The sequence below is a fragment of the Notamacropus eugenii genome, chromosome 1 (genome assembly GCF_028372415.1).
Source record: "Notamacropus eugenii isolate mMacEug1 chromosome 1, mMacEug1.pri_v2, whole genome shotgun sequence".
NCBI classification, from domain to species: domain Eukaryota; kingdom Metazoa; phylum Chordata; class Mammalia; order Diprotodontia; family Macropodidae; genus Notamacropus; species Notamacropus eugenii.
This window is the reverse complement of record NC_092872.1, coordinates 180664931-180676758: the sequence shown is the minus strand read 5'-3', so window position 1 is coordinate 180676758 and position 11828 is coordinate 180664931. Positions and strand designations below refer to the sequence as shown.

General features: G+C 49.8%; 1 protein-coding gene across 3 annotated transcripts; it reads right to left on the bottom strand.

Annotated features, from left to right (window-relative positions):
• Positions 1-426: 426 nt before the first annotated feature.
• Positions 427-11136, bottom strand: MFSD13A (major facilitator superfamily domain containing 13A). 3 transcript variants are annotated; one of them, XM_072621148.1, is made up of 10 exons: positions 11049-11136; positions 9383-9537; positions 7381-7632; positions 6880-6962; positions 5695-6144; positions 4083-4203; positions 2837-2933; positions 1998-2169; positions 1609-1802; positions 427-1393 (listed from the first exon to the last, which is right to left on the bottom strand). In XM_072621148.1, exons 3-10 carry the CDS (start codon positions 7621-7623, stop codon positions 1137-1139), a joined length of 1617 nt encoding a protein of 538 aa, XP_072477249.1. In that variant the 5' UTR covers positions 7624-7632; positions 9383-9537; positions 11049-11136; the 3' UTR covers positions 427-1136. The 3 variants fall into 3 exon arrangements, with proteins under 3 accessions (XP_072477249.1, XP_072477266.1, XP_072477256.1); XM_072621165.1 differs by having other exon boundaries at positions 5695-5886; XM_072621155.1 differs by having other exon boundaries at positions 9383-9533; positions 11049-11105.
• Positions 11137-11828: the final 692 nt, after the last annotated feature.

Below are 11828 nucleotides of genomic sequence, written 5' to 3'. Positions count from 1 at the left end.
AAGTCGCCTAACATGAGGCAGTCACTGCTCCTTTGACCAGAGGTCGACAACCAGCTCCTGCCTACTGCTATTCACAAGTGAGTGGTGCTGCATGACAAGTGACATAATAGATTAGGGCTGGAATCTGTCTTAGGGCTCCTCTGCTTGACCCCCTAGTTCATTTGATGGCTATTGACTAAGAAAAGAGGCCCAAAGAGGAGAAAATACTGAGATACGGACCAAGATTTCCAACCTTAGATCCAAGGCTCTTTCCTCCACCCTGTATTTGGCTCGGGCTTAGCTCCTTGGAGTCCTCCCTCTGCTCTGGTGGATGTTTAGTGTTCCAAACTTCCCCTCCATCCCCTCAGTTTTGAGATCCTTGGACCAAGTGCCCCCATGCAGAAGCCAATCACAATACATCCCTGAGCCTGATAGAAGAGGCCTAAGGAGCAAAAATGATTTACTGGCTTTAATGAGTCCCTAAAAAATGAGCCCATTTCTGGGGTAAGTGGAATACAGAGGAGAGAGGATTTGAAATGACAGGAGTTTGGGGAAGGGAGGCACCCACAAAGTGCCACCACCTTGACCTTCAGTCATAGGTCAAGCTTTAGCAGTCACATAGGCCCACTGACATCCTCAACCTGACTATCCTTACAGAGAACAGCTCCTCCCCTTGTAACCCCTGCCCAAGTTGTCAGGGCCACGCCAAGATTTTGAAGGGGTCTACCCTCAGCCCTTCCTGCTGCCCATTCTCTGAAGGGGAAAGTCAAGTGCTCCATTCAATATCTCTGTATTAGGCACACGACAGAGGGCACAGACTAGAAAGAGGACAGTGCACCCCTCCACTACTCCTACCCAATTCCTGATTCTTTTCAGCTGCTTAGAGCAGCTGGTGACTAGATCTTAAGGACCCACTTCATAGCCTTTGCCCTGAGTTAACTGCCAGGAGGTAAGAGGAAGGATGGAGAATTGTGACCTCAGCATCTGGGTCCAAGGAAAATCCTAGAGGTTTCGTTCCCCAGCCATGTTACTTCTTGCTGTACCCTGAGAAACAAAGCCAGAGAAGGAAATCCTGGGTGAGGAGGTTCCCAGCTCCCAGCTCAGGTAAGAGAGTAGCTGGGCAACCAGCACCATAGTCTGGCTTCCCCTGAGGCTCCTCAGACAGTCTTAATATCCAGATTCCAGGGCTTGGACAGACTCTGGCGTTGGGCCTTAATCATATGGAGGCGCCTCCCATGCAACGTGAACTGGGACCAAGTGATCAGCTGCAGCAGTGCACACATGATGGGCACCAGCACCAGCAAATAGAAACATCCCTGACGTAATGTTGGTGCCCGAGGTGGGGCAGGAGGCTCCAGCCAAGGCCTTGCACTGCCCACTGGGGTCAGCAGGGGCTGATGGAAAAGGTCATGACCTGAAACAAAAGAAAGGAAATGTTGGGTCAAACTGTCCTCCCCTGAAGACTTTTTGCTTGGTATCTAAGGAGGGACCACAAAGCTAACAATATTCCCTATTTGGTTCATTCCCACCTAGAGTCTAATGGTCTGGGGATAACTGGTTGAGGCTAGAGGCCACTGGAAACCTGAGGAAGCTCTACTCACCCCTATTCTCCAATGGCAGGGCACTCACCAGTGTAGAAGCAAAGCAGCCAAGTGCCCAGCAGTGGGGCAAAGGTCTGGCCAGGCTTGGTCACCAAAGCCACCATCCCAAAGAGAAGTGCTGAAGCAGCCTGCTTCCGGCGGTTCAGCACCAAGTCCTCATCCACCAGGTCTGTGACCACCAGGGTCAGCAGTTTACAAGTACCCTCTGTGAACACACGGTTGCTGCAGATGGGTAGAAACCATGGCATCGTTAGAAGGAGAAAAGGAATAAACAGGTGGTCTTGGGCTGGGAGTTGGGGGAAGGTGAATGAAGCCAATATGGAGTTTATTGGGGCTAGGATTAGCACAGGAATGAAAGGTCAGGGGACCATTCAGAGATAGGTCAGGAAGGCTGGGACCAGAGGAGTCCCTGTGTACCTGGCAATGAAGATGCAAAGGAGGTGGAGGTGGTCTGGTCCAGCCAGCAGCATGAGTAGACTGAGGCCTAGCTTAAGAAGGAAGAGCCCTCGAACCACCGCATAAACACCCCACCTTTGGCACAGTGCCAGGAAGTAGAGGTTGTTGAGATGAGGAGCGATGTAGGACACCCCTGGTGAAAAGCCTCCATAAGTTAAGGTGAGACCGGCTCCTCCCCTTTGCTCAGAAAGGCCTGAAGGAAGCTTCTGGATAAATTCTCCCAGGCTAGGTGGGCTTGGGGCAGAGGCCCTGGTACTTCCCATGCTCCTCCCTCAGCCTAGGGCAGTAATGCCTCCTTGGACATTGATAACCAGCCTTGACTACCATGGACCCCAGGAGTGGCCCTCCATGACAAGACCACAGGAGTCTGGAACTCCGAACTCCCACCCCACCTTACAGTTCCCACCTGCCCCAAATCAAGAAAGGGAAAAGCAGGGCCTCAGGATACTCCTCCTAGACCTCTACTCAGTCTTACCTGAACAAACCCTGAGAACCAAGTCCCTAACATGTCAGCTTCCCTGCTGTACCTTTCCTGCCTTTCATCCAGATCTCCTCCCCACTGAGAAGTGAAGTCAGGAGCTGGGGAGGATCAGACCTAGTTGTAGGCCCTGTTACTGAGGTCCTCCAAGAGAAGAGATTCTTACCACAGAAAGGTCACTCTCACTTGAGGAAGACCTTGCTGCCCTGGGTTTGCAGGGATTAAACTCTAGGTATAAGTCTGGGAGAGTTAACGTGTTTTAACAACCTGGATCCCCTCCCCCACCCATTCCCACCGAATATGTCCAAAGCCCTCCACTCACCCAGCAGGAAGGAACCCATGGAGAGAGAGATCTGGTCTGACAGCAGGTGCTCCAAGAAGAGAGGGAAGAAGTTACTGTTGAAATGGCAGTGGAAGACCTGGAACCCAAGTGGCACCATGAGGAGAAAAGCCCACAGGAGAGAGCTGGGGACGAGAGGTCGGGCAGGCGGAGGCAGGCCCACCACTAGGAGCCCCAAGACGGCGCTTAGAGGCAGTCAGCATGGGGAGAGGACAGACCACTCTTGTAAAATGGGCCAATTAGAAAGCAAAAAAATCTTGATCAACCACCTTACTATCATCCCTAAGGAAAACATCTTTCCCACAACAGATAGAAAATGCTAGAAACTGGGAAAAGAAACTGTCCTATCTTCTACTGACTAATTGTGCTCAATAGTCACAGGAATGAAAAAAAGAGTCACATGGTTTTTATTGAAACTGGCTAGTTTTATTAAAGGACTTGAATCTTGGTGGAACAATGTAAAAGGGTGTCAGTGTTTTCAAAAGTGACCTCTCAGTTTGCACTGTCGTGAGCTAAGATACTGTGTAGTGGGATTAGGAATACAAGAGATAAACTCAACCCCGATACCAGGAGGGACCTTTGTGAGCACAAACGCAGTGGTATGTAGGCCTGGGTGACCTAGGTTTCACTTTGTCCACAGGTGGTCTAACCTACAACCCACTTTTTGTAATTGGAATATTTGGCACAGATTCCGGAGCTGTCAAAATTTTGTCAGACCACAAAATCGTATGTGTATTCCAACCTAATTTGATCTTTTTTAACAGAATGAGAAACTGAGGCCTCAAGGCACAGTGACCTGTCCAAAGATTATAGAGTAAGTTAGTAGGTCTGCTGGCTCTCTATACCATGGGATAAACCATGTTATAAGATTTCAGAACTAAGGTTCAGAACTGGAATAGATTTTCAAGATCATGGAGACCAAATCCCTCAGACTACACATGAAGCCCAAAGATGTTAAGTGGCAATACAGGGAATGTGGGTAAGTTGAGGTACCAGGATTTGAATCCAGGTCTTCCACCCATAAATCCAATCCTCCTACCATCTCAGGCTTCCTCTTCTACCCACATGGGTCTTACTCTTTGAGGTTCTCCTTATGAGGGAACCCACATGTTCACCCTCTTCTCAGGCTCTACAGCCCAGCTGTCCCTACAGGACACAATGCTCACACCAGGACAGGGAAAGGAGTGAGATGAGGAAAGGACAGTGAGGACAAGAAGGATGTCCATACCTGTACCAAGTTCATGCCTACGAACCAGAGGAAGTTTCGGTGGCGTGCCAGCTGCTGGAGGTATTCGCCCAGAGTGACCCTCTTTTCCTCCTCATTGGCTGATGGTTTCTCCACATCTGGACTATAGAGACAGAGCAGGGTGCTGCAGCTCTCCTCTCACACCTTTGGACCTCATAGCTCTCTAGCTCTCCCTCCCTCCCTTCTTGCCCTGCTCTGTCCTCTCCTCCCTCTTCCCTTCTGAGCAGTTTGTCACCAGTCCAGCCATGGATGGAGAATTAGAAGTCAAGCCACTGTGATGAATGGTCAAGGGATAAGAATGAACATTCTTGAAAGAATGGCAGGCTCTTAACCATGAAAGACTGCTCCACATCACTAAATAAGAGAAATGCAAATCAAAACAACTGGGGTTCACCTCATACCCAGCAAATTGACAAAGATGACAAAAGATGGAAATAATCAGTGTTCAAGGAGTTAGAGAAAACTAGGCATACTAATTTGTTGAAAAGCATTTGGGAATTATGCTAAAAAAAGTGACTAAATAATCTCACACCCCTTGACCCAAAGATTCCACCTCAAGGGATATACCCCCACCCACCCCCCAAAAGAAAAATCAGAGACAGAGTGGCCTCACGTACACAAAAATGTATGTACACGATTTTTGTAGTAACAGTAAGACTTTTTGTGATAGTCAAGAATTGGATATGCCATGGATAGACGAGTGGAGCAGCTAGGTAATGCAGTGGATAGTTTCTGAGTTCAAATCTGGCCTCAGACACTTACTATCTGGGTGACCTTGGGCAAGTCACTTAACCCTGCTTGCCTCAGTCTCCTCATCTGTAAAATGAGGTGGAGAAGGAAATTGCAAACCACTCCAGTAACTTTGCCAAGAAAACCCCAAATGGGGTCATGAAGAGTTAGACACAACTGAAAAATGACCAAACAAAAGCCATCGAATAAGGGATGGCTAAATAAATGTCAGTACATTAACATAAGGGAATGTTACTATGCGATAAGAAATGACACACGTGAGTTCAGAGAAGCAGAGGAAGCCTTTTATAAACTGGTGGAGTGAAGAAGAGCCGGGAAAACCTATTCCACAACAATTGAGAGAATGATAAAACGATGCTGTGCATCATAAAGACCACATCTGACCCCCAGAGAAGATCTGTTACAGGAGGTAGGTTAATGAATGTGAGGGGGAAGAGGGATAGGTTTGGAAATGAATGTGTCTTTAGTAATAAAACATGTTGAGAAAAATAAATAATAAAACAACATAACTGAAGAAAACAAAGAATTCAAGCCACCCATCCAGAAACCTCAGAGAAGAGCTACTGCCCCTTTCTGAAATGCACCTCCTCCTTTGCCCCACCTTGGCACCCCAGTTTTCAAGCTTAGCTCAGATATCTCTTCTTCTATCACTTGCTCCCCTAGCTGTTAACCTCTTCTATCTCAGTTTACCTTATATGACACTTAGCTGTGTCCACAAGGTCCTTCCCCAGTTTCATATAAACTCCTCAAGGTCACATTTGGTTCTGTATTTCCAGAACAGAGCAGGCATGTAACAAACATGTGGTGAATCAAATGGGGGCCAAGGATACAGTGACCTACTTACCTTTCTGAGGCTGAATGCAGGGCCCCCAGGGTTCTCCCTTCTGTCTCAAACCGCTGTCTCAGTAGCCAGGTGGCTCCAGTAAAGCCAAGCCCAGAGCAGACAGCCAGAACCACACAGAAGACACGAAAGGAAGAGAAATCTTCCTTGTTCCACACAGTGTAGGAGGCGAAGACGGAGAGGGAGCCAGCTGCGCTGAAGAGAGAACAGTAGAAATTGAGGTGTGTTCGGCTGTGGGCAGACAGGGCCAGGTCAGCCAGCAAAGCATGGTGATTGAGGTCCACCAGGGTTAGGAAGCCGTCATAGAGACACAAACAAAGCAAGAACTGCATGCCCGTGGGTGCCCACTGCACCCAGAATGCCAGGAAAGCGAGAGCCAGCAGTGGGCCATGCCGGCTGAGAGCCCGGAGCCTCGTCAGAACCACATCCTGGGATGGGATTGAAGCCCCTGCCCTGTGAAAGGACAGAAAGAAGGAATCAGCATGCCTCCCTCCCCACACAAGTATGCCCACATCTCCTCCATTCTGCCCTCGCGTGAATCTGGGAACAGTTTATAGAACTTCCATTTACAGAAGGGATATGGAGGCTCAGACAGGCTCAGGGACTCAGGCAAGATCCAAGCCTGAGGAACCATCCCCTAAACCAGGGATCAGGGGGTAGCAAGCTATGGCCAGGGGCCCATACATATGGCCAGGCTTTTCTGCCCAGAGAATCAAAAGTCCTGTCCCTTACTCTACATCCCTGTTCCTGGAGAAAGTGATGGGGGAAGGATACAGGGAGGAGTCATCTAGTTTGGGGACTAGAAGAATTGACCAGTTAGAAAAAGCCCACTTTTGCCTTCCTCCTTCCTCCCCCAGATTCATACTGGTAACAGGAGAAAGAGACAGGACTCAGAAGCTTAAGGGCCCACCCAGTAATGGTTTCTCTGGCTCTAAGTAACATGGAGGGGACCCTGGGCCCTGAGCAAGAGAGTGATCCCACAATGTAATGAAAACAGAGGCAGCACAAAATAGTGGGGGAGCCATAAAAATTAGGTTCTGCCACTAACTTATTGTGTGACCTTGGATAAGTCTCTTTATTTCCTATCTCCAGGCCTCAGTTTCCCCATCTGCAAAATGAAAGATTTGGACTATTTCATCAATAAGGCCACTTCAAGCTCTGACAGCCATCTGTCCCTAAGCCACATACCTGGGTGGGGAGCTAAGGAAGACACGGTCACTAAGCCAGCCAAAGAGTGGATCATTGAGGCTGTTCCAGAGGAGAAACACTGTCTGCAAATAGGGGTGAGAAAGAACCCATTATACTGATAGCAATGTCCTAACATAGATGGAGTGCTCAGGGCCAACAGGACAATTAAGGGCTGATCACCATCACTTGCTAGCCACTTCAGGCCTGGGGGAGAAAGAGGCAAGCCAAGGGGATAAGTACCCCAGGAAACGCTGAAGTCTGCCTGGAGGCAAGTTTCCCTCATTCCTCAAAGTTAAGGTCTCTTCCCAGCTACAAGCTCCTAGGATTCTATAAGGGGTTGTCTGGTATAATCCTCCTGGTAGAACAGCTCCAGAGCCTAAGAGATTAGTGATGAGAAGCCACATGACCCAGTGGAAGGGGCACCAGCTCTGAAGTTAGAGGACCTGAATTCCAGTCCCACATCATAGACCCAGCTTGCCATGGAACTCATGAAACACCTACCTCTCCAACCCAGAAGGCCAGCTTGTCAATCTTGTACACAGAAACAAACGTGTCTACGTAGTACAGCAGGAATACATTGTGTAGAATGGTGACAAAGAGTGACAAGGAACCATAGACCACAGCGGTGGGCAGGCTAGAGAGCCAGGCCAGGAGCTGTCCTGCCATGGCCCACAGCCTCAGGCCCCAGGGAATCCAGGATGCCAGTGTACCTGCCTCCCTACTCCCTTTCCTGGGCCAGATCATCCTTGCTCCCTAAGGAAGAATAGATTTAGTCAGTACAAATCACCATAAGTCAGCTTTGCATCCAAGAACAGTGCCCAGCCAGTGCAAGTGTAGCCTCAGCCATTATCCATTCCTACTGGATTCTAAATTCCTTAACAATAAGCAGAGACTCTTTAGAAACTCAGCAAACATTAGTCTTCCAGTCTCCCCACTTCAGAACCTTGAAATTACCCTTGACCCCTATTTCCCCTCACCCCACAAATCCCATCACATACCAAATCTTACCATTTTTACCTCCACATCTCTGCCATCGAATCTTTCTACTCTACCCACATGGCTGCCATCTTAGTTCAGACCCTCATCACTGCCCACTGGTCTGTCTCACAGCCTCAACTCTCCTCGTTCCAATCCATCCTCCAAAAAAGCTGCCAGTGATTCCCTTAAACACAAATCTGACCGCTGTCACTTGGCTATTCAAATTCTAGTAGGGCCCCCCCCAAAAAATTCTAAGGGCTTCCTATTACCTCTAAGATAAAATATAAACTCTATTTGACTTCTAGGACAGGTAGGTTGTAAAGTGGATGAGTACCAGGCCTGCAGTCAGGAAGACTCCTCTTTCTGAGTTCAGATCTAGCCTGAGACACTTACTAGCTGCGTGACCCTGGGCAAGTCACTTAACCCTGCCTGCCTCAGTTTCCTCATCTGTAAGCTGGAGAAGGAAATGGAAAACTGATGGAGTGTTTGGACTCCACTTCCAAGATCACATTTCCCCCTAGGCTGAAAACACTATCCCTGACAGTTTTTTCCGCAGCCCAAAGATACTATGCCTAGCAATAACTTATGAGTGGGCCCCAGTGAAGCAAAATATCTCTCCCTGTTACAAGAACAAGCTGACCTCTGTAGAATTTCCTTTGTATGAACAGGGGTATCTTGTACCAGCAGAACTATCATGTCGGATTCCCATATACAATCCAGAGTTCAAGCTAAAGATGTCAACTCCGGAAGCTATCTTGTTACAGATGGAACAGACAAAAATAACACCCCTTAGGAAGCTGACCCACCCTTTTCCAGCAGTGAATGACACCTGTAACCAAGGTTGTATGTTATCACCTAATTAGCATACTTGCCACATAATCCACTACTTTTCCTATATAAGCATCATTCCTGTTAGGCTACAAGTTCCTTAAGGAGCTCTGTCCACCATATTGGCATTACAGTATACCTTTGCCAACTTGACTTAAAGAATGCTTGAGTCTCTGTGAATTCATTCCAAACGACCTTTTTCTGTATTTCAGGCCTTGAGGAGCTCCCTGAACCTCTCAAACTGCATCAAAACCACTCCAGTATTTTTTCCAAGAAAACCCCAAATGGGAACTTTCAGAAAGAGTTGGACATGACTGAACAACAACAAATTTGACTTCTAACAACCTTCTTAACTTGGTCTTCCCTTTCCACACTCATTATACATTATTTCCCTTCCCAAACTTTATGGTCTAGAGCAGACAGTGTTCCTCTCAAGTAGCACGCCAACTACCATGCACTTTGCCTCACCTCCAGCTCACTTCCTTCAACACCATAGCTCAGGCATCAGCCCAGCAAGCCCTACCTAATTATCTCGTATTCATTCTGTTTATATTTCCCTATGTAAATGTGGCCTTGACCTCTAGTTTGGTTAAGAGCCCTTCCCCCCAGCCGTAAGTGTGAATTAGCTGATCTCTTCTCATTTTTTAACCAGCCAAGAGTCTGAAAATGACAGAATCAGAGGTGAAAGGGGCCTTACCAGTCATCTACTTCGGCCTCTCATTTTACTTCGGAAGAAACTGAAGATCTAGGAGATTGAGAAGGTCACACTGGGAGGTAGGGGGCAAAGACAGGATTCAAATTCAGGTCCTCGGGCTCCAAATCCAGAGTTCTTTTCAATATACCACAGACTTCCTTTGAGATTAAAATTAAATTTAGGAAGGAATAGAGGAGAATGGTAGCTGCAAGTAAAGAAGGCATTAGGCTTTGGGTTCTGTTGTTTAAGGTAAAGTAGCCTCATCCAAAGCTCTCACCTTTCAGGTACCTCCCTACCCAAGAGGGAAAAAGGGGAATAGTGGGTAGAATCATTCACTTTAACATTCCTATCTACTCAGGTAACAACTCCTCCACAGCCCAGCAGACACCCAGGCTTCAGTTCCAAATAAGAATGATTTACAAGGAAGCAGGAAATACTCCAAGAAACAGGGATGAGGAAAATGTTTTAGGGTTAGGTTTTTGGTTTATTTAAAAGAACACCTTAGTGCAGTTCCAGGGCATCCTCAGGATACAACATTCCACCTCTGGTCTTTCCATGGGCCATCTCTCCATGCCTGTGCCTCGGTCTCCTAAAATCCCTGTTTCCTTCAAGGCCTCAGCTCCAGTCTTCTACAGGAAACCTAGGGGCCCCATATCTAACGCCTCATTTCCCCATTCTTTGTGAATATTTTGTACTTATCTAAGGCAGCTAGGTGGTGCAACTGGAACTCAGCAAGATCTGCGTTCCAATTCAACTTACTAGCAGTGCGTGTGACCCTGGACTGAAGTCACTTAACCTCTGCTTGCCTCAGTTTCCCCAACCGGAGATAACAACAGCCCCTACCTCGGAGGGTTGTTGTGGTATACAGTAGGCCTATATAACTGCTTATTCTCTTCCCTCTTTTATGTAAGAATTTATTTCTCCCCAATGGAATATAAGATCTTTGCGCGCAGGGCCGGCTTCTCAGCATCCGCAGCCAGCTGAGTGCTTGGGGCATAATAGATACTTAGTAACACTTGAAGAACTGAACTGAGCTCCTCACCAGCTCCAGGTCTCCCCAGCCAGCTCGGTCCTGTGAGCCTTCCCCTGCCCGGCTGGGTGAGGACGGCTCAAAGGGGGGTTCTCGTGGTCATCCTCTAGGGGTAGAAAACTTTAATGGGGGGTCCACACACCGGAGAGACGGAGGGAGAGCCAGGGCCGGGGCGGGAGGGACCCTCGCCCACGGAGGCTGCTGCTCGTGGGGCGAATGACAGCTCTCGTCCCCTTTGGTGCCCTCCCTACTCGGGGCTGCCCTTCTCCCTAATTACTTCCTAAAATTAATCTTAATTTCACCGGGGGCAGGGGAGGGTTGGAAAAACCCCGGGAGAAGACCAACGGGAGTGTTATCATCCTCACTTTACGAATGAAGAAACAGCATCAGGGAGGTCAGGGGTCGCGCCCCCGGCCTCGCACTGTCCCCCCTTCCTGTGGGGGGTGTGCATCTCCCAGACCAGGAGCCGAATCCTGCCTCCAACCCGATGCCCCTCGCAGCCCGCGCACCGCCGACCGCCAGGCCCTCCATCACCGGGGACCCCCTCCCCCACTCCGTGCCTCCACCTCCAGGCGCTCGCTCCTCGAGTTCTCGAGAGGGGGCCCCGGCAGCGTGCCCTCCCCGAGCGGCCCAGCTCACCTAGGCGACGTCGCCCTCTCCCATCAGATGGCCCGAAGGCAGGCAGAAGCTGAGGGGGCAGAGCGCCTGCGCGCAGCCTCCCCCTCACCCCACCCCTACCGCAAACCCCGCCCGCTCTTGGCTCAGTCATTGGCTCGGCGCCACCTCGGGCCGTCCCCCCTCGAATCACAGGTTGGGGCAGGTGACTGGTCGGTTGTCGCTGCCGCCGCCATCTTTGATTGGGGCACCTGCCCTTGATGGCTCGATGTGTGAAGGGGGCGTGCGCCTGAAGGGGCATTTTTGAGGGCTTCGTCTTCCCTGGCCGCGCTGCACATCTCCCGGCCGCCGCAGCTGCAGCAGGAAAGCCAAGGCCCCCCCCCCTTTCCCCGGGAACCCCCCCGGGGATCCCCCTTCCCCGGGGTCCCCCTCCCCCGGGGACCCTCCCCCAGATCTTACGCCGGACTCTCAGCGCTAAAGCCCCCGCCTCTCCTAGCGCAGCTCCCAGCCACTGTCGGAGGGCTCGGGCTGCGCAGCCACGACCATTCCCTGTGGACGGAGCCGGAAACTGGTCCAGCCTTTCGGGGAAACAATTTAGAAGTGGGCTTCGAGAACGCTACAAAGTGGCTCAGATGTCCACACCTTTGGACCCCGGAGTATTCGCTGCATACGCCCAAATTTACGGTGGCGCTGTTTGTGGTAGCAAAAAACCGAACAGCGGGGATGCCCATCCGTGATGAAGTGAGGGGGGCACGCGAGTGAAGGGAGTAAGAGATTACAGGGCAGCGAGGTGCCAGGTGACCC